General features: G+C 59.7%; 1 protein-coding gene across 1 annotated transcript; it reads left to right on the top strand.

Moving 5' to 3' along the window:
* The first annotated feature begins 772 nt into the window (after nt 1–772).
* SFRP1 (secreted frizzled related protein 1) lies at nt 773–18,430 on the top strand. Its single transcript, XM_074928427.1, has 3 exons — nt 773–1,582; nt 7,142–7,219; nt 16,309–18,430. Exons 1-3 carry the CDS (start codon nt 1,048–1,050, stop codon nt 16,629–16,631), a joined length of 936 nt encoding a protein of 311 aa, XP_074784528.1. The 5' UTR covers nt 773–1,047; the 3' UTR covers nt 16,632–18,430.
* Nucleotides 18,431–21,875: the final 3,445 nt, after the last annotated feature.

Raw genomic sequence — 21,875 nt, 5'->3', positions numbered from 1 at the left:
CCCCTCGCGGAGCTCGGGCCCGCGGTGCCAGCGCTGGGTCCTGCTCCCACACTGGGCGCTGGGGATTGTACCAGGGAGCCGGGGACGCTGCTGCTGTGCAGCTTCTGCCTCCCCGGCGGACGGCAGCCAGGTTCCCAGGCGCGATACCTCTTTAAGAAACAGACCAACTCTTTCTTTTTGGTTTGTTTTTTTTTTTTTTTTTTTTTTTTTTCGCGAATACCATAGTTTCTGTTGGAATTTGTCCACAGGGAAATGAGGTCTGCACCGTCCACTCCAGGTTCCCAGAAACATCTGCAACCTCGCAAAAGCTGCTCGGGAGTGCCTGGGCCTCCCAGAGCTGCCCCGGCTCCGTGTGCCAGGCGGCGGCGGGCTCGGGCCGCCCACGGGGGAAACGGCCCCGCGGGGTCCGCCGGTGCCCCGCCGGTCGCCGCCGGCACCCCCCGGGCCGGAGCCCCTGGCCCCTCGCCCGCCCGCGGCCCGCGCCGCAGGTGGCCGCCGTCGGGGGCCGATGCCCATCCCGGGCCGCCCGCCCCCCTGCCCCGGGGCCGCGGAGCTCCGGCCCGGTCGCGGGGCCGCGGGCGCCGTCGGGGCCCGCCCGGGCGGAGCGGGGCGGGGCGGGGCGGGCCGGGGCGGGGCGGGATTGGCTCCCGCGGCCGCTGATTGACACCCGGCGGGCGAGCGCGCGGCGGGCGGCGCCGCCCTGATTGGCTGTCGGGGACTCACAAACCCGCGGCGCGGGGCGGCGGGGCCAGACGGGGCCGGGGCGGCGGGAGCGGGGAGGGCGGCTCGGCCTGGCCCGGCTCGGCTCGGCTCGGGTCAGCTCCCCTCGGGTCAGCTCCGCTCCGCCGGCTCGGCTCGGGGTCATCCGGCGGGGGGTCTGCCTGCAGCGGGCATCGAGCGGGGGTCGGCGGGTCGCAGCCCCAAGCAGGGGCGGGGGGCCCCGGTCCGGGCGCAGCGGCGGGGCCGTCGGCGGGGCCGCGGGGAGGGTCCCCGGGGGGCGGCCGCCGGCCGCGAGCGCCCGTCGGGGCGCGGCGTCGGGTGTCGGCGATGGGCGGCGTGCGGGGGCCCCGCGGGGCCGCGCTGCGGGCGCTGGTGTCGATGGCCGCCGGGCTGCTGGCGTGTGGCGGGGCCAGCGAGTACGACTACGTCAGCTACCAGTCCGACCTGGGCCCCTACCCGGGCGGGCGGTTCTACGCCAAACCCCACCAGTGCGTGGCCATCCCCGCCGACCTGCGGCTCTGCCACAGCGTGGGCTACGACAAGATGGTGCTGCCCAACCTGCTGGACCACGAGACCATGGCCGAGGTGAAGCACCAGGCGAGCAGCTGGGTGCCGCTGCTCAACAAGAACTGCCACATGGGCACCCAGGTCTTCCTCTGTTCCCTCTTCGCCCCCGTCTGCCTGGACCGGCCGGTCTACCCGTGCCGCTGGCTCTGCGAGGCCGTGCGCGACTCCTGCGAGCCCGTCATGCAGTTCTTCGGCTTCTTCTGGCCCGAGATGCTCAAGTGCGACCAGTTCCCCCAGGACGACGTCTGCATCGCCATGACGGCCCCCAACGCCACCGAGGTCACCAGGCCCAGAGGTAAGGTGTGACGGGCGCTGCCGCCCCGCTCCGGCGCGTTCCTCCGAGCTGTCGGGGCAAGTGCTCGCCCGGGAGGGGCCGCGTGGACTGGCACTTCGTGGCAGCAGCGCTGCGCCAGCCGCGCCCGCCCTGTGGACTCTCCGGTCCGAGGGGGGTGGGATGCCCTGCCGGGCCCTCGCCTCTGTCCCGGGGGCAGAAGGTGCCGGGACACGGCGGGTGCGTGGCCGCTCCGGTCCCGCGCGGGCACCGGCGCTGGGCTCTGGCTCCCGAGGAACCGGGGCTCCGACCCTCCGTCCCCAGCAGCTCCAGCCGCTGCCCCACCGCCCCGGCAGCGGTTTCTCTCTCAAGCCCGGCTCCTGCACGGCTGCTCTTGGCAGCAGCAGGACGCACCGTCCCCACGGCAGAAAGCGCTGCCTGGCCGGGGACAACAGTGACAGGAATCCTGGCGGGGTACCCGACTCCCCGCGCCCTGGGCGGGAGGGGGGCGGCCGGTGGCCGCGTGAGCGGCGGAGATCCAGCTCTGCCCTCTCCGGTGGGCTCCGCGCCGGCGAGGGGACAAGAGCTTTACCAAGAAACGACCGGGGAAAGTGGTCGTCGTGCTCGTTTCCATTACGTGCAGCGAGTCGGTCTGGTGCCAGACTGGCTTGTTTGTGCGAGTTGCAGTGAGTCTGGCTTGTTGCTGAAAACTTTTAAAATATCCTGGCGTTGCTTCAGCATTCTGCCTCGGAGCGCTTGGAGCGGCTGGCAGGAGCGGAGTTTGTAGCGGAGAAGGTAGAGGGCTCTAAAAGAGTGTGATGCTTTCTGCGTCCGGAGCCTCGCTGAAAGGCTCGGGCAGTCCCGATTTCACGGGGGGATGGTGCAGGCGCTCGGGAGGGGCTCAGGGACGGGGAAGCCGCGCGGGGCCGAGCGATGGCTCCCGGGCCGTGTCCGGAGCCCCCCCGGAGGGAAGGTCGCCCCTGGCAGCGGCCGCTCGCATGCGGTTGCCTTTACAGACAAAGGCTGGACGGGGCTGTGCTCCGCGGGGAGCCCGGGCCCAGCCGGCAGCGTTGTCCCGCGCATCCCGGCGGCCGGTGCTTCAGGGAGCCCTTCGGCTGCGGGGCTGGAGGAGCGCGTCCTGCAACGGAGGGGCGACCCCCGGGGGTGTCCCCAGGAGCCGGCGCGGGGGCACGGGGGGGGAGCGGAGGGCGCTGGGGTGAGCGGGACGGGCAGCGGCTGCCGGGGCGCAACGGGGGACACGCGGCTCGACACCCGCCGGAGCTGTGCCGGGAACCTCGGTTGTGTCTCGACAGTGGCATCAGAGGGCAGGTGGGGTGTGAAGCGTGTGCCCAGGGTGAGGTTTGGCTGCTCTCCCTCCCGGGGACCCAGCCTCTCCCCGCACGGCTTCCTCGCTGTGGCTTGTGCTTACTGGTGTGAGTGCTGGAGGAAGCTCTTTGTTTTCCAGGAAGACTCTAAAATCATCTGTCCTGGGTGAACCCAGACCCTTGGTCAAGACCGCAGCCTCGTCCTGTATTGTGGGTACAAAGATCGCTTTTATTCCCCAGAGATTGCAGCTGAGCGTGCTCCTGGGGCAGCTGGGTATGAGCTGCCCCTTCCAAAGGTCTGAAACAGAGTTTGAGCTCTGCGGGTCATTTTAGAGACATTAAAGACCCAAGACCCAGGAACAGTCTTATAGATGAGCAGCATCTGCTAAGTTTTCCCCTGTGTAGTTTAACAAATAACTTTCTGATCACCCTTCAGACCTGACTTGATAGCACCATTGCTGCTTCCTTCTGGCACTGCTGTTGTGCATCAGCACAGCGTCTGGGCACCGCGCTGCCGTTCGCAGGCATCGCCCAAGTGACTTTATTACAAGGAATTACACCAGCTCAGGTTTGAGTCCTTTGTGGGTCTACTGCTGGTCTTGTTTGGGGTGCAGAGAGGCCTCATTCTGCACAAGCTTTAGGGTGTATGAACTTGTTCTTGGAGTGACCCATAAATCGGAGCTGGGTGAGTCTTGCAGGGAAGTATTGCAGGCACTCAGAGAAACTATCCTCTGCTCAAGGGCTTCACAAAGTGCTTATGTCCCAAGCACTTCTAAATGAGCAATTTGCTTGCGTGTACAGAAAGTAAGTCTTTAAAATTGTTGTGCAAATGAGAATTCTCCTCAGCATTCAGTGGAAAAGTATAAGGGCATCTTCACATCCCCCATTTGGAGAGGAAAGTCTTGCCCGTGCTGTAGCTGAGCCCCAGCACCTCCGGAGGTGTCTGTCTGAGCTCCCTCTGCCTGTTGCACCGGGGCGCTTTCCTGTGAGGGAACGAGCAATCTTGCTAAAAAATGCTTCTTCAAGGTGAGGAGCCAGAGCCCAGGTAATCTGCTGGCCTGGACCCGCTGCCCTGAGGTGTGCCCACGTTCACGTCAACGCTGATTTGGGCAGAGGGATCTGGCATGTGTTTTCCTACGCACACCCTTTGGTTGGTGCAGCATGCGCCGCGTGCTGAGACACTCTTGCCCCAAACAGCTTGGGGTGAACAGAGCAAACTCAGAGTTAACTGCGACCACTGCTGGGCTGTAGACCAGCAGGGCCAGGTCTCCTGTGCCCGTGGAGGTCCATGGGGGCCTGCAGTGACGGCGGCGGCTGGACCCGGTGCTTTGGCCGCTGGCGCTGCTGCCTCGTGCAGACGAGGGGTGGCCGCTGCAGTTCAGCCGCTGTCCCTATGCATGTCCGGTCCTTCCCTCCGCCCAGAGCTCTGCCCTGTCCCCCGGCCGTGTGCGTCTTCTGTCAGCGCCAGCTCCCAGAGCCCCTTCGATCCCGGGCACTGGGCTGTGTTTCCTGTTGATTCAAAGAGGGTCAGAACCCAGCAGTGTCCCCCCTTTTCTCTGGGCACCAATAAGAACGAACCCTTTCAGTATTTTTCCCCATTAACACCTCAAAATTGGAATTTGTTTCTGCCTCTCAAAGAGCTGACCTGCAGAATTCCTTTCTCCTTAAGCACGAGGCGGTAAAGCCTGCAGGCCCACAGGATGCATCAGGGGAGTTGCAGATTAATATAGCATTACACATTCCTTCTCCTGCCCCTGGAGTAAGCCGGCTCTAAAGCCAGGCGTTAGAAAATGGTCAGCAGGGAAAAAGCGAGCTGGAAGCAGGCTAAGGTTGTTCCTGGACTCGAGTTGTCAACTGCAGAAGATGGGCCCCAGCCAAACCGCAGCAGGCGAGGAGCCAGGCGGCTGTGCCGGTGCCATGGGGTGTGCGGCGGCCTCTGGGCCGCTGCCTGAGGCGGGGGGACCCGAATGGTGGATGGTGGATGGGCTCCTTGTGTCTCCTTCAGCCTGGGACCACGCAGGATGGGGAAGGGGCTTTGGGCAGCGCCGTGGGCTGGAAGATGTTGGCTGTGGTGCCTCGGGAAGGGTGTCAGGGCAGGCGGTTTCAGGGTAGCTGTGGCTCCAGGAAGCAGCAGTTTTCCTGGGGCGCAGAGCTGGTCGGGCCCCTGGTGTTCGTGCTCCTGACCTTGGCGCGATGGGGTGTCCCACGGCAGCAGGGTGGAGGATGCTCCTGTGTGTGGAGCTGCCTGGCGCACGGCAGGGGGGGCGCCAGGTGCTCGCCAGGCCGCGGGGGTGCTCCCGGCCCGGGGTGACACGCTGGGCTTTAACCTGGCGCAGGGACGTGGTGGCCTGGCAGCGGGCGTGGGCGCGGGACGGCTGCTGGCCCCGGGCCGTAGCGAGGGGGGGTCCCTGTCATCCCGGCTGTGCCGGAGCGTTGCCAGGGGCTGCCGTAGCACAGCTAAAACAAAACTTGTGTCTTCACCAGGGAACAATGAGTCTTATTTTCCATTTGGGGGAATTTTTTTTCTTTGGTTGCCTGGAAGCTCACAGGGTAAATGCAGAGGTGGCTTTCACGTTGTTTGTCTGGCCTGCGTAGGCTTGGCCAGTCTCTGAGCAAGTGCTTTGGCTGCTGAGGCACACCGAAGTGCTTTGCACACTGGGATGTGCGGAGATAACCTCACGCATGGCGAGAACCCCCTCGCGTTCCTGAGGGTGGTCCCCAGGGCAGCGGCTCACTCCTGGCAGGGCAGCAGAGACAGGCCGCTGGGGCCATCCCCCCCGCGCCAGCATCCCCTCTCCCTCATCGTGAGCTCATTAAGTGTGCAGCCTGGGTGGAAATATTCTGTCTGCTGATCTTAAAAATAAAGTGTTGGGGACATCATCATGTCCCCAAAGGCTGGCTTCTGCCTGTGTCCCTCTAAGTTAAGACGGTAGAAGTGGCAATGGCACGCTGGGGTTCTGGAAGAGGCCGGTACCCGGGTGGCTCTCCCAGGGGTGGAGGTGCCGGCAGTGGGACTCAAACCAGCGGTTGGGCGCCGTGACAGGCACGTTGGGGCGCTTGGCAGGCCGGGTGCTCTGTGTGTGTCATTAATAAAGACATGGTGCATGACCCCAGGAATTAGCATTTGGCACAGAACAGATCTGGGGGGGTGAGGGGGGAAGAAGCCACAGAAAACAAAAGTCTTGCCTGAAACCCCGTGGGGTGTCTGTGACTGAGGAGACTTGGCTCTGTGGTCGGCGCGGGTTGTGGCCGTGCCTCCCTCACCAGCCGTTCTGGCTCCGCACCCCTCTTGCTGGGAGACCTCTCTGTTTGTTCTGTCCAGCAGCACTGTGGGTTTTGCTGGCCTGGCTGAGGGCTGGAAGGGGACGAGCGCTCTGTCTGCACGCAGGAACCGGCAGATGTTTTGCTGCAGCACCGTCCCTGAGAATAACTCCCTTGTGTGGGAAAGAGCCCTCCGTTCTGCTGGACCAGGAACAGAAGCAACGTCTCCCAGCTCAATAAATTCATCCGCCAGTAGCACAAATCTGCGTCTGTGCTGCTGGGTGGTCTCTGCTCCGGCTGGAGACGGGAACCTGGAAACAGATTTTTATTCTCTGGTGAAGTGAGCTTTCGTCCCAGGATGGATCCTGGTGGAATCGCCTGGGCTGGCGTTTCCCAAGAGGAGGCTGTCGGCCACTGCCGGTGGCTGGCGAGCAGAGCTGGCGCTCCTCGGCGGGAGCTGTGAGGCTGCCCGGCAGGCCAAAACCAAAACAGAGAAGATGCTCGCTCTCGGGGTCATGCTGGAGGGGCTCTGGAGGTGGGCAGCGCACACGAGAGCTGTGTGGGTCCGCAGGGCACCGTCCTCCCGCTGTGCCGGCGTCTGGGCACCGCGTGCCCGCCTTGGCAGGCCACAGGAAGGGGACGTCAGCAGGCCGTGGGCCATGCCCTGCGGCGAGTGGCTCCCCTCAGCTGTGTGCCTGGCCCTGAAAACCCCTCTCCTTGCCAGCACTGTCCTCCCACTCCTGGCAGCTGCCTGCCCCTGCCCGTGCCCGGCACTGGGGCCGCTGGCAGCGCTGGAGCGGGGCTGGCAGGAGGCTGCCCGTGGCAAGCGGTGCCGGTGAGCCGGTGGATGGCTCCTGACCCCAGCTGGGGGCTGGCACCTGGCACCCCGTGGCAGGGCGCCTGGGCTTGTGCCCCCCTCGAGGGCTGAGGTTTGACATCACAGGCACTGCGCTGCTCTCCAGCTGGCTCCTCACCACCTCCTCTCTCCTCTTGCCAGGAACGACTGTGTGTCCCCCCTGCGACAACGAGATGAAGTCAGAAGCCATCGTGGAGCACCTGTGTGCCAGCGAGTTTGGTAAGGAGGGCTCTGGGGGCGCAGGGAGGCTTTCCCGGGGGCACAGGGCAGCGTGGCTCCTGAGTGGGCTGGATCCTGGACCACTGCGTTGCCCTGCCTGCCCTGAGAATGGGGTGGCCAGCTGTGCGGCCGGGGTGGCCTGGTCGCCCGTGGGCAGCCGTGGCCCTTCCCCGAGGCGAGTGCCTCTAGATGTCAGTGTCGGCGCGCGGAGGCGAGCGGCGGGACACGGCGGGACGGGGCTGGACAGGACTGGACGGGACTGGATGGGACTGGACGTGTCTGGCTCGTGCAGTGAGTGCTCCCGGTCTGGGACAGCGGGGTCCCGCCATCAGCGCTCCATCGCCTGAGCTCCCCCGCCTGCCTGCAGGAACGCCGGTGGGACGGGCCCCAAGCGCGGGGTCGCCTGCTGGAGCAGGATGCGGGCTGAGGCCCCGCTGCTGCCGTCGGCCCTGCCTGCGAGCGGGGAACCAGGTGGTTGCTGGTCTGACGCTGGGGATGGGGCAGAAGTGGCAGTGCCTGTGCTCTGGGGAGCTCAGTGGGGTTCGTGACTTAACCCTGCTGTTCCCCTGCTCTCGTGTGCTCGCGGGAACGATGCCTAGCGTGGACCCTTGCTCTGCTTGCAGTCATAGAGGAGCAAGCCAGTTTCCTTCTCCCCCCAGATTGCTTGTACTGCAGAGTTTCTTTTTAGCAAAGTTTTGCTGCTATTGTCCAGTCTCAGGGTAAAAACCCAAAGCCAGTCCTTGTCTAGCTAGGGCCGAGCAGCGAGCTTAAAAAATGCAGAGCCACTTGGAAGCAGTGTTCTGAATATATTATGGCTGAGTCAGACAATCATAGGTAAACAGCACTTCATTTAAAAAAAAAAAGTATCGCAGGGAAAATATTAGCTTTCTCAGATCAAACCCTGAATTAACTGGTTTTGACATCCTTGCTGGTGTATGTAACGTTCCCGGAAGGTTATTAAAGGCATATTGAACAAGGTGTGCATTCCTGGGGGATTAGCGCTTGAATGTGCCCTGCGCCAGAGCGCGCTCTGCAAACCCCAACCTGCTCTGCATGCTGGCCCGTTACCCTTCTGCTGGAGATGAATTCCCAACTCTCCTGAAGACTTGGTATGCCAGAAGTCCTAAGTTCAGCACAGGCTTTTTCTAACGGGGAAAAGCATCCACAGGAACACCCATGCAATAGTTTCCCAGGGATGCGTGTGTTTCTGGGTCGGATAACAGACGTGTGAGTTCAGTACTCGGGGAGGGGTGAGTCGGGCTCCCAGCTCAGCCCTGGGCAGGGCCGAGACCAGCCGTGAACAGGAGCTGCCCCAGCCCGCGGCATCTGTGGGGGGGAGGCTGAAGGGACCTTCCTAGCGCAAGGGAGGGAGCGAGCGGCCTCTGGGAGCGGCACTCCTGGTTTGGGCAGGGGCTGCGTGCCTGGGTTTGTGGGGACACAGAGGCATCGCCTGGCCCAGGGGCGCTGGGCTGGGAGACCCCTGTCCCGGCAGGGTCGGGGGGCGCTGGCTGGGTGGCAGCGGCGGCACCGCTGTCTGTGGGTGGTTGCGATACCGGTGTCCTCCCCAGAGGCGCGAGGAGCAAGCCGAGGTGGTGTCCCGCTGGTGGGCGGGTGCTGGGAAGGGAAATACAAGTTTAACCACATGCTTGTCATCAGCCTCTGCCACTAAATATCCTCCCCGTGCTCTGGGACGGTTACACAACGGGGAGCAGAGGCCAAACCAGAAGTATTCATGGCCTCGGCAGAGCAGCTTCAGACATGGACTTGCCCACAGAGTAAGTTGCTTATTGGGAAATTTTGTGGTGACAGCATCCAGAGGATGGAAGTATTTCTTGGCAGGCAGGTCCCCGGGTAGGGCTGCGGCGGGCGGCCAGGCAGAGCGTTACCGTGCGCTGCGAGCAGCAGAGTGGCAAGGAGAGACGACCTCAGCCTGTGCCTGCCCCCGACCTGCCCCAAACAGCTGAGAAGGTTCTCACAGAAGCTTGCGGTTGGGGGTGGTGAGGACGGGTCCCTGTTCCCAGACCGGCTGTGCTGTGTCCCAGCACGGAGGGAGAGATGTAGGAGCCGGCTCTGTGGGCTTGGCTCGCCGGGAGGAGCTCGGCTCTGCCTGAGGGCCGAGGGCGGCCCTCCCCGCCGTGTCGGGGCTCGGAGGTGTCACCAGTGCCCTACGCCCATGTCCGGGTGACAGCAGCTCGCACAAACACACGCGGCTGGATTTGCACCTGCTCGTGTGAGCCCTTGGGGTGGCTTTAGCTGTCATGTCAGGTATCATAAGGGTGCCAGTGCACCCACCTGACTTGCCCAGGCCCCTGCGCTTCTCCAGCTTTGGGTGAAGTCGTTTCTTTTCTCTGCCAAAGCAGAGTCCGATGGCTTTCCTGATCATTGCAAGGAATTTGGAATCATTCTTTGCTCTGCGGATCAGCACAGCTCTAACATGTAACTTTATTTTGTTGCTGATGATGAGGTTGCTCCTCCTTCCCACTCCTGTTTTCTCTTTCTGACTCAGAAAGAGGTTTTTCATTTGAAAACAAGATGACCTCCCTACTGTGGAGAAGTCAAAAGGCAGCTGAGCAGGACACAGCTGGTGTCTGCTGTGCGTGAACCATCACTCTGTCTTCACAAGGGAAAGCTGGTCGTGTCTTGGACAGGCTTCTGTTCCCCTGCTTCTCCTGTCACCAGACTCGGTCGCAGTGGGGAGCTCACTTGCGTGCATTTTTTACAGCTGCATTTGGTGTTTTCTTCCTCCGGTGACTGGTGCATGAGCGCTGCCTCCAGATGTGCCAGTCTGTGGCCAGCCAGGGAGCCAGAGTGAGGGCAGGGGTGTGGGGCAGGGTGCTGGGCTGGGTGCTCCTGGGACGTCCCAGCTGCGGAGAGCAGCCACAGGGGAGGAGGCGTCGGCTGCAGGAAGTTTTCCCAAAGCACAGTGCATGGCCCTTGGGTCTTTGTTTAGTCTTGGGGTGTTACTGTCAGGGAGTGATTTCTCAAGGAGAGCCGTTCATCTGGCACTAAAATAAACTCCCAGCCCTTCAGAGTGAGACTTCTCATGCGCATCCACCAAGGTAAACACCGGCAGCTGACAGGTTACAGGTCCTCCTCAAAGCCAGACGTGTGCAGTAAATGTTTAAACGAAGGTTGTGCTGCACGGGGCAGCTCGTGGTGGGTCCTGCGCTGGTTCCCCACGTTACAGTGGGTTTCACTTACACCCTGGTGACTCGTTACAGACACGATGTGAGGAGCACGTTGCCCACCGCTGATGCGCAGCCGTGCCAGGAGGTGGCTGTGTAACAGCCCTGGGAGCAGTGTTGGTCTCAAGGACAGTGAAAGAAGAGAGCTGTCTCCAGCCGTGCCGTGGCTGCACGCTGGGACCCGTCTGCCTGAGCCCACGCCCCGCGGAGCCGTCAGCGCTGCCTGTGGGCAGAGGGACCTGGACAGGCACCGCCGGAGGCACGTGGAGATGAGCAGCTCTTTCTCATCTCGGCAGCGTGCAGGAGCTGCCGCCTCTCTCCTCCACCCCAACTCTCTCCTTGGAAGCACCAGCACCGGGAAAGGGGGAACGTTTTTGTCGCACGGCGCCTGGTGCGGAGCTCGGTTACTGTCCCCGCTGTCCCTGCAGCGGGTCCAGGGGCACCTCGAGTGCGGCCCCGCGCCTCCCGTGCACCGAGGCTGGGAACGGGCCGCAGAGGCAGCGCCCACAGCTCGAGCGGGGGCCAGCGAGGGGTGCGGGACCCTTGCTGTGCTCGTGGGCCAACTGCCGTTCAGGTTCTGGTGCAGCTCTGGTGTACGGGGAGCAGCCACGGGTGCGAGATAAGCATGAGATCTCCCTCCTGTGCCCCCCAGCCGCCTCCCCCCAGCCTCCCTGGGCTGCAGGCCAGCGTTTGTTTCTACTCGTGCAGGCTGGGCTGGCCCTGGAGTTCATTCCACTCTCTGTTTCTCTTGGTGATTTTATTTATTGTTTCTGCCCTTCCTCTGGGGTCTGGGGGGATCCTGCTGAACGGGCTCTTGCTGCACTGGAGACTGCAGTACAATCAATACACGCTGTTTATTTTTTCTCATGACTGACAGCTCCTTGCCTGCAGCCTTCTCCTGTTACAGCCCTAATGTGTCTTCTGGCAGGTTTCCTCCTTCTGAGTGATTTCTCAAGGAAAGAGCACTGAGGCTGAAGGAACAGCAGAGCTTTCCCTTCTCTTACGTTCCCTTCCCTGCCCCTGAGGTGCTGGTGTGGGGGCCCTGCCTGTGCAGGCAGGAGAACAGAGGAGATGGTGTCCCAGTCCCAGGCTCCGGCGAGCTGAGGGGTTGGAGGTGCCTGCAGGGCACGGTAACGGTGGGCGCGTGGTGGTGGGTGCTGAGCAGGGTGCAGGGGCTCGTGTCTCAGGCTGTGGCCACCCCTGGTACAGCGCAGCCCTCGGGAACGTGGGGAGGGTGCCCGAGCCCCGGTGCTGGTATCGGGGAAGGAGAGTGCTTGTCTTGGCAGCGCTAACACGGTGCTCCCAGTTTGCCTGGGAGACTGGGGTTTCCCCTTTCCCCACGCTGGGGCAGGACTGGAAAGCTGGACATCGACTAGAATTGCTTCAGGTGATGAAACACAAGTTGTGCTTTGTCAGGCTGGACCCCAACCAGCTCTGCAGGGCCTTTGCTGCTCTTGGAGCTGCTGCTGCCAAGAGCAACTTCACTGAGAGTGAGCAAACGCTTCCATAGACCCTCGTTCGTATCAGTAGAAATAGAAAAAGACATTCCTGTATCTCCAGCACTCCCTGCTCTCTGCACTAGAGATCGCAGAGCTATGCTGCCATCTGATACCAGCCGTTTGGGTAATTCGTGGCCTGGTCTGATGGGTGCTTCACCCAGGGCTGGGGTCTGACCCCCTGTGGGGGCTGCGGCGGGTGGTCGGCAGCTGCACGTCTGGGGCTGCCGCTGCCCCTCTGGCATGTCCTCCCTGGGCATCCCGAGCTGGAGAGATGCGGAGGGAAGTGCGAGGCGGCTCGGGGCCGCAGGAGAGGAGGATGCTGGGGGGGTGAGGCTGCCCGTGCTGGCCCCTTCCCCACCCTGGAGGTCGCTGGCGGCGTGGTCCTGCGGGGTGAGGCCTTGGGAGAAGGAAGGGCTGGTTGGTCTCGCGTCAGGAGCAAGGACGCTGCGAGGAGCTGGCTGCAGCTGCCGGCTGGTGCGTGCAGGCCCCTTGCAGTAGTCTGGGTGCAGCTGTGTCTGATTCTTGTGCTGGCAGCGCGCTGCGGCAGTGGGCAGGGTCTGCTGAGAGGCTCCGTGCTGGTGCCAAGCTCTCGGCGCCGGCTCTCCCGGCCGTGGCAAAGTGCTGGCGAGTGGCTCGTGCCTGGGCAGACATCGGCTTCTCGACGCTGGGGCTGAGCAAGGGCAAGTGCGGGTTTAGCGCCCCGGGATGATTTCTGCTGTTGTAAACACAACGTGGCTGAGAGCTGTTGAGTCCCAAATTAAATCCTGAAATCTGCCTTTGTTGTGTTTTGTTTTTTCCCTCCCAGCCTAAGTAATGCTTTCACTTCTGTGTTTTCTGGGAAGAGCCTTTGAAGTGGGTGGCTGGACGCTGGCTGGTGTGAGAGGTCTCCTGCCGTGACTCGCCTGCGAGCAGACGCACCGGCAGCGCTCACAGGGAGGATGTTTTGGGACCACACATGGCACGAAAGTAAAACCTCTCCCTGTGCTGTGCAGGAGTCCCCTGCACCCTGACACCCTCAGCCTCACGTCCCCGGGGCGAGGGGAGTGGAAGGGAGAGCCTTCTGCTTGGCTGGTCCCGCATGGCGGGGAGGGACATCCCTGTCCCATCCCTGTGGGCAAGGATGTCCCCGAGGGGTGTGTGGTGTCCCTGGGGAGGTGGCTCGCCCCCCGCCCCGGCACCCAGTGGCTGCAGCCCTGGCGGCAGCTGTGCCGGATCCACGCTGCATCTCGGCCGTAATGTTGCAAGCAGAGCTCAGACAATGCCTGGCTGGAAGGGGCTGTCCTGGCTTTACGGGTGGTTCTGGCTGCGGGCGGCTGCCAGTGCTGCCGGGACGGCAGCGAACGGGGCTCCTCTGCGTCGCCTCTCGCGGGGCATGGCCAGGAGCTGGCTCCTGCTTCCGTCGGTTCACAGGAAGGTTCACGGCCTCTCCAGCCCCCGAGGCTGCCGTCTGTCTGCGGGCGCTTGTGGCGGAGGGCGCGAGGGCCTTTCCGTGGGAGCGCGTCAGGATCGCAGACGCTTCGATTAACAGGGGCTAGGGTGCAAGCGGGAGGCGTCGGGCGCATTAGGTGAGGAGATGTGACTGCTTTAGCAAGGGAACATGGGTTTGCTGAGAGGTTGTGCTGGAGCGCGTGTGAGCACAGACCTGCTGCAGCGACAGGGCAGCCCATGGCCAGGCTGGGGGGCCGCCCATGCTCGTGCTACGGAAAACCCTCGGGTCACTTCCTGGGGTCAGCTCCCTCCCGGCAGCGACGGCTGAAGATTTAGTGTGTGCGAGCAAGAGCATCCTGGGGTCTTGGAGGCAATTTCGTCTCTTCTCCCGCCCAGTGCTGAGACAGATTTGGTGCGGCGCGGCAGGAGCGGAAAGGCCAGGGCTCCCGGGGAGGAGGCTGTTTGCTTTGGCAGCTCAGCCGGGTCCCGGAGCCAAGACTCAATCCGTCCCGCTCGAGCCATTCCCCGCTGCTGGCGTGGAGGTGTCCCCGGGGCCAGGGGGATGCCAGGAGAGCTGCGGTGGCAGCGAGTCGCGCGATGGTCCCCCCTGCCAAATCCTTTGTGTTTTGGGGAAGCCACGAGCCGAGGGGCTGCCTCCCGCTGCATGGGGGGTTCTCCCAGCACCGGGTGTGCGCCTGGGAACTGACGTGCCCTCAGACTCCGCTTTTCTGATGTGCCTGGGCAACACCAGAGCCACGCGTCTGCCCTGCTGCTGCGGAACGTGGCTTGTGCCAGGAGTCTCGCCCGGAGAGCGGGTCTGAGCTTGAGGAGTGTGGCCCAAGAAGGGGAGCAAGGGGTCACTGGGGAGCCACTGCCAGAGGGGTGACCACTCAGCAGTGATTTTAATGCCGTTTTATCTCGTGTGACTGCTTAGCCCACATCAAGGCAGCCAGAACTTGGTCGTCCCTGAGCCTGCATTTCACCTGGGGAGCACTGCAGACTCCTCGGGGCTGATGACAAGACGGGCCTTGTTGCTGGTAAACTATTTGCACCCTGGCCAGCCTCCTCCCTCGCTGGTCCTCCTTGGCATTATCTGATCTTGGCTCTGTGCTCTGCTTTGCACGAGCAAGCTTTGGATGGGTTTTTAGTTCACGTCCGGATTTAGGGTTCACCTGGGCAGCTCCTGCGTTGCCGGCTGGTGAACAGGTGAGCGGTGCTGTGCAGGGGGGGCGGCTGGAGCCCCCACGGCACAGGGGGACCAGACCCTCCTTGTCTGCCACAGACCGTGGTACTGGAGTGGAACAGCACCTCCACAGGCTGCCAGATTGTTTTCTTCCTCTAGCAACAACAATCTAAACTTGCAGCGATCACAGCAAAGCAATTTGCAAACAAGCCATTTTGAAAAAGTCTCTTATTACTGGTGTTAAAAAATTCCTCCTGCACTGGCAACCACTGTGCTTAGTGCAAGAGTTCAAAGTCAGAACGGATAAAGAAATTGAGGTTCACATTGAGGGATGCTGCTGCACTGCCCAGTTAATATCATGGAGCTTAAAACTGCCTGAAAACCGCTTGCTTCATTTTTTTTGTTGCAAATTGATCTGGTTCAGCATCTTTAGCTCCTTAAAGCTTGAGTCTCTTTAGCTCCTTAAACATCCTGAATTTGGAAAACAGATGGAATGAAAATTTCTCTTAGGTTTCCAGTCCTGGATTACTGTCTTGTACAGTAACAGTATAACATGACAGGGCTCTTGGCAAACACAGCAGGCGTTTCTGGCATGCGGGTAGATAAATACCGTTATTCCTGTTGCCAGTGTGGTGGCAGGGAGCACGAGGGTAATACAGAGACTCTGCTGCCTTCTCAGGATTGTCATCGTGCTGTCCTGCTGCCATTCGTGTCTGGAATGGCGAGCAGAGCTGCTGTCCAGAAAGCAACATGTGCTTGTTGCTACAAGTTCCAGCAGAGCAAAACTTCAAGGAACGATGCTGCGGGGACCCATCTCCCTGCCAGAGCCAGAGGCTTCTGCATGCTGTCTGCTGCTCACGCTCTGAGAGTCAAATGAGAAGGGACAGCAGACAATTAATCACCTATCCGACCGCTATTTATCTGCAGCTCTGAAGTAAACTCCCAAATGATGGAAATATGTTAGTAATTTTTGGCCATATGTGCTTTCCCCCCAAAACGAGGCAGAGCCAAATGGCACAGAAGTGATACTTTAATGTACAACACATTTTCATCATTTTTCCCATGTATACTAAATTCCTCTTCATGGTTGTGGCAAAGGAACATTAATTTTCTTTCTTTCATTTGGGTCGTGATTAACTCGGGAAAACGCTGAACCCAAAGAGGAGAATATTTTCCATGGAAGTTGTATGGGATTAACTCCCCTTCTCCTGGGGAAGGTGCAGGCGTGTGGCTGCTCCGCGTGGCTCTGGCTCCTGCCTGCGGGTCCCGTAGATGTGGCCGGGGGCTTCGCTACTCGAGGGTGAGACGTTCAGTGCGTGGAAACTTGTTCCACAAGCACCAGAAGGCCGGGAGTAACGGCAAACAAATGCTCAAGAAGCCAAGCTGACCTTTTAAATGGCCCTTTAAAGAATCTCTCCATGTGTCTAGAGCAGGGAAATCACCTTGATTACTCAGTTTTGCTGCCACAGAGCGTGTCACCAGCTGAGCAAATCTCCTCTCAAATAAAAAGCGCCCGGCGTGCTTTGCCGGGGGGAGGGAAACAGACATTGGTGGTTTACCTTGATGCTCTCCCGGGCGCAGGGGTGGCTCCACTTCAGTTGCGAGGGTTTTTGTCCACGGGCCCCCTCATTGCCGGGGTGATGCCCTGGGGAGGGGACGTGGGGCAGTGGTGCGGGACTGCTGTGGCCGTCCTGGGGCCCCCTTGCCCCCAGGTGCGCTTGGCAAAGCCTTTGTGCCAGTGAAGGCTGCTCAGGAGTCATTTTGTTTTTCCCCTCCCTCTGGCTTGTTTTTCAGCCCTTAAGATGACCATAAAGGAAGTGAAGAAGGAGAACGGGGACAAGATGATTGTCCCGCGGAAGAGGAAGGCGCTGAAGCTGGGGCCCATCCGGAAGAAGAACCTGAAGAAGCTGGTGCTGTTCCTGAAGAACGGGGCTGACTGTCCCTGCCATCAGCTGGACAACCTGGGCCACTACTTCCTCATCATGGGCCGCCAGGTGAAGACCCAGTACCTGCTGACGGCCATCTACAAGTGGGACAAGAAGAACAAAGAGTTCAAGAAATTCATGAAGAAGATGAAGTCTCCTGACTGCCCGACATTTCCGTCCGTCTTCAAGTGATGTGGTGGGTGGCGGGAGAGCTGCCGCCTGGACCTTGTGCAGCCTGGCACGGCGGCTCCTCTGCTGTGGGGACGCTGGAGCCGAGCCCTCCTGCTCCTCCCTCGCGCTCCTCGAAGCTTCCCTCGCCGACCCCAGCCCTCCCACCTCCCTGCTGCCAGCATTTGCCTGATGGCCCAGGCACGCGAGCGTGACGTGCATGCACCAAACAGTCACTGGGGTCACACGCAATTGACGTCCCCAGTGTCCAGAGACCTGTTGCTGTACAGATATGTGCATTCCTTTAAATAGCAGCTATCAGGTAAAGAGGGCAAGCAGAGGGGTGTGAAGTTATGTCAAGAGGTTACACACTTGCAGAAAGGACCCTTGTGACTGCGTTACTCCTGTCTTCGTGGCTGCAGGATTGCCCTAAATCAATCCTGTTTGAACCAGATCTGGCCAATTAGGAAAACATCCCTTACTCACTATAAAAGTTAAACAAGTAGTGTTACAACCCATTACAACCTCTGATAAAACCTCCTAAGAGCTAATTGCCCTAACTGTAAAAAAATCCCACTGTAGTCTAAACCTGCTTAGTTTAAGCCTTAACCCTGGGGTCCTTGTGACGCCTTGATCGGCTGGATCGGGGAGCCCTCCCTTACCAGCAGCTCTGGGGTGTCACGGGGACGCCGGCCCCTGCCGCACTGACCGGGCTGAGCCCCTCGAGCCCAGCACCGTGCTGCTCCTTCTCCCGCCCTGCCCGGGTCGAGGGTGCCACGGCCCGGCCGCGGGGCCGGTGGCGGAGGGGGAGCTGCCTCCACCCGTGCCCCGGCCGCAGCAGCGTTCGGCTGAGCGTCCCCCACCCTCACGCCTCCCACATCAGCACCTCGTGGCAGTTCCCGTGCCCCCGCGGCTGGGGTGGCTCATGCCCGGACAATTGTGTGATTCTGTTTCAGCCACGTGCAGACACCCCGCCTTTGCTGAGCAGCCCAGCACTCCCAGTTGGGGGAGAGCTCACGGCGGCTCCTCCAGCCTATGTCACTCCCTAACTCTACCAGTGATATTTTTATAGTTTCTGCAGACTGCTGGCAAAACTCCAGATTCCAGAAGCCCGAGGACTTGTGCCTATGGAGTGCCACGGGAAGCGTCTCCGTCTTTCCCTCTGCAGTCGCTGTGGGACCTGTCGGTTTCTAGGTTTTTGTTTGAGGTGTGGCAACTTGGCTTTGTATCATTCTGGGTTTCTTTTTCCCTAATCAAAATGTCATGTTAGTATGAGGTCAAACAGTTTATGAAAGATGAAGAATATTGCATCCAAATGATTACATTTATCGACCAAGCTGAAATTCATTATTCCGTTAATTGGACAAGTTCTCTTTTCCATAGACCCATATCACTCCACATTAATTATACTATCCTGCTTCCATTCAGTATTCTCATCAATCACAGTTACTCTAAGAGAATGAATATCTTGCGATCTGAGATAATCCTGTTGTATTGCAGTTAAGTGAAATAACAAATCCTCATTTTTGAGGTTTAAACCAACCCCACTCAAAGCTGGTAAATTAATTATTCTTTAGCTCGGGAGTGCTGTTTATTCCCCACATGGGGACAGAGCTGTGGACTTGATTGTAGAAGAATTCTGTGAAGAAGCCAAGCGCACAGAGGAATGATGCTTCACAGCTAACAGATGGATTTAGGACGTGAACTCTGTAGAAAGTCCCACTAGGTTGTCTTAGACCACCATTTGTAGTAGTGTTGTGTCTCTGATGCAAAATTAATCATTGTAGATAATGTGCTTTATCAGTGAATTAAATAAATAAACCATGGGCTTTAACATCACAGCCTGATGAGGTGAAATGGTGGGGGAGGCTGACGGATCCCGACACAGGTCGTGGCCCAGAGCGGGGCCATGCTGGGCTGAACGGCCGGTTATCCTGGAGCACCCAGCGAAGCCCAGCGGGGCTGGGACCTGCCGCCACCACCCGCCTTCCTTCCTCCGCCGAGCGGCAAAGAGGAAGAGGAGTCGGTTGTGCAGGAGAGAGAGGCGCTTCATCCTTGCATGGGTCTGGGGTTTTGGTGCTGGCACCCAGGTGGGTGTCCTGTGGCCACCCTGGGAAACCTACCGGTTGCCCTCTGAGTTACTTCAGACGCCTTCTGGCCCTGTGTGTTTGAGGAGCTGAGCGGCCTGGCACGTTGTGTTTCAGACATGGTGGTATTTTGGACATTTCCATTTTACCATTCTCTTGCCAAACCACTGTGATCTGCCAGCCGTTCCCGCGTGGATCCAGCGGGTCGGTGGACCAGTCATCGCTCCGCTTCCCCCGTGCCCTCCTGGTGTGTGTGGGCTTTTGATAAAAATAACAGGACTAAAAGAAATGTGTTTCACATAACATCCTGTTGTTGGCAGTTCAGGTATCTTTACATTTTGTTTTAGTATTATTATAGATAGTTAATTTAGAGAAGTGTGACAGATGAGGGAGGACTGTTTCTGCTTGGGGTTTTGAGAAAGAGAAAATGTAAAAGACCAGTGAAAATCAGCGCTATGGAGAACAGCCTTTTCCAGGCAGGGAATAAAAGCATTGCAGTTACTAGAACTGTTCTGCTTTTCCTTTTGCTTAGTTCAGCTTGGGGCATGCTGTGTTATTAGCAACCTCTGCTTTTGCAGTTCACTACCTCAATCTAACTTTCTCCAAACTCTTGAGTTATTAATGTGGCTGAGAGATTAATTTACTAGGAGGTGTGTCGTGTTGTGTATAAATAAATTATAGCCCCAGAAGGATGATGGGGAGTGAGTATCTCTCCTGTTACTTGGAAAGAAATTAAGAGATCAGGGTATTTGTCTCTGGCAGGATAGCAAGCATGTGCACATTCTTTCTCGTCTGTTACTCAGAACTACATTAAACCCCACAAATAATGATCCGCAGCCCCTTTAGGCAGATGCTGACATCCTGCCTTTAAACCAGTCACCCTGAAAGGGGGGTGATTGCACCCAGCCCAGACACTCACTGTGCAGCAGGGGCAAATAACTGATTTGGAGAAGCCGAGCTCGTTTGTGGAAGCTCCGAGGCGATTTAACGTGTGGCCGTGTCTGGCCGTTGCCTTCTGACGGTGCCTGCGCGACGGCGGTGGCTGCGCTGTCCCCGCAAGCCGGGGGTGGTGGCTGGCGGGCGCCTGGCTGGCCGTTGGGCTGTGAGCCAAGCACCCCACTTCTCCATGAAGGATGGGGTCTCCTCAGCCCCCCCAGGGTGGCTGCGGGAGGGTGAGCAGCCGGGATGGGAACCGCTGACCCTGTGCACAGGGGCTGCCGGGGCCCAGCATTGGTCTAACGGCCGCGCCGGGACGCGGGGAGAGGCCGGGACCCGCCGGCAGCCGCCGGTGCCCCCCCTCCACCAGGCTGGCACAGGGCAGCTGCCAGCGGGCCGGGGCGGCGTGTTCAGAGTTGTGTGTTAGTATCAGGCTAAATGTTTATAAAAGTACCTCTGCTTGAATTAATGCTCGCTGAAGAGCTGAGGCATAATTATGGGTGATATGACTTAAGTATTGTGCTGCCCAGCTGAATTACTGCAGCCCCGAACTGCCTGCTCCAGAGTGTTTACAATTTCTTCACTGTTTCATATTCTTTCTTCTCACTCATCCTAAATGTTTATTTAATAATCCTGGAAGACCTTTTAAGCTTCCTGGGTTTAATGTTTGCTAAGCACCCTGTCCCTTCCACTCCTATTGATAATTCCTGGGCTGCTGCAGAACTGCGCGGCTCCATGCTCTGCCCGAAAGCCGAGCTCCAGGATGGGGGCCCCCAGACACCCGTCTTGGTCCCCTAGGGCCTGGGCCTGGTCACCCACCAGGAACAGAACTAATGGGGAGGCTTGGAGCAGCCAGAGGACGATCCCGGGATCAGCGGCGGGGACCCCTCTACCCTGAGGGCGAGTGTTGGGGCCCTGCACCCCTCGTCTGCGCTGGGCGGCTCGGGGACCCAGCAAGAGTCCCGGGGCAGCAGGAGCCTCAGCCACACCGTCCTCGGGGTTGTTCCTTCCCCGTCTGGCTCACACGAGCTAATACAGACATCTGCAAGCCAGTATTGCAGAGACGGCGTAGGTGGAGAGCTAACGTGAGGGCTTGTCAGCTGGATAATCTCGCCTTCACGGTGCATAACCCCAGTCTCCAAGCTCTCCTTGGGCTCTGGCAGTATTAGTTTCAGCAAATTCATTTTCCTTCACAAAAGCTTTTGGTTACTTTGGGATTAGGGACTGTTTAGAGTTCATTGTTTTCCCGAGCTGCCTTGTTTTGCTGTAATGCTTAGACGCCTGGTCTGCAGGAACTTAATCTCCCTTCTCCTCCAGCAGTACTGTTCTGTGAAAATCTGTTCTCTGCTTTAGTGCAAATTGTTGATGGGAGATAGCAGCGGGTCTTTCTGCTTCTATTTAACGTGTCAGCAGAGAAAGACATCTGCTTGCAATTACGGGCATGGCCTTGCTGAAGGATTGGCGTGGTAGATTTTATAAGATAACAGGAAATCTTTATCAATTCATAATTCCTTGTGTCATACAAAGGAATATATTTCATTTAAAATATTCATCTTCTTTATTTTACAAAATTAAAGGATAAACCATGAGATTGATATCAGGGGAAAATGCCTTGTGCTCTGCGAAGAGCAAGTCCTGGGTTTTCCACACAAAAGCCTCTGAGCGGGTGAGGGCCGGTCTGGGGAGCCAGAGGGCTCTGAGGCTGCTCCCTCGCTGCCTTCTGCGACGTGCGCTTTTAGAAATGATTTGCTGGCTTTACAGCACAAAACATGAAAAACATGAAAATCATCCCCAACACAGTGCTCAAAGCGTCGAACTCTCCTCGAAGGGGCAAGCGGCTGCAGACAGGCACCTCTGCGAGCTGGCGGGGAGCCCCAGCAGCACCCGGCGCATCCCCGTGGCTGCGGGAACAGCCGTGGGACCCGAACGCTCGGCTCTCGCGTTCCCCAGCCCGTTCTTGGCAGTGAGGGATGCCTGCCTGGGGCAGGGGTGCAAGGGGCTCCCACCCTGCCGGTGTGCCCGGGGAGGGGACCTCGGGCGGCTCGAGACACGCTGGGACAGGCTTGCGGTGACAGACAAGCTACCCCGCAGTGCTGGGGGGCTTCCCCCCGATCTGGCACCTTCCATCCTTCCCACAGCGCAGAGGGGGCCGGGTGGGAGCCTCCGGCCTGGGGTGCAGGGAAGGGGCTGATCCCCTCCCCAGTCCCTCGCTCTCCCCTCGAGGGCTGCTCCTGGCAGGGTGAGC

This window comes from Athene noctua, chromosome 28 (genome assembly GCF_965140245.1).
Source record: "Athene noctua chromosome 28, bAthNoc1.hap1.1, whole genome shotgun sequence".
Taxonomy (NCBI): Eukaryota; Metazoa; Chordata; class Aves; order Strigiformes; family Strigidae; genus Athene; species Athene noctua.
Note: the sequence above shows the minus strand (reverse complement) of the source record. Positions and strands in the feature narration are given on the sequence as shown.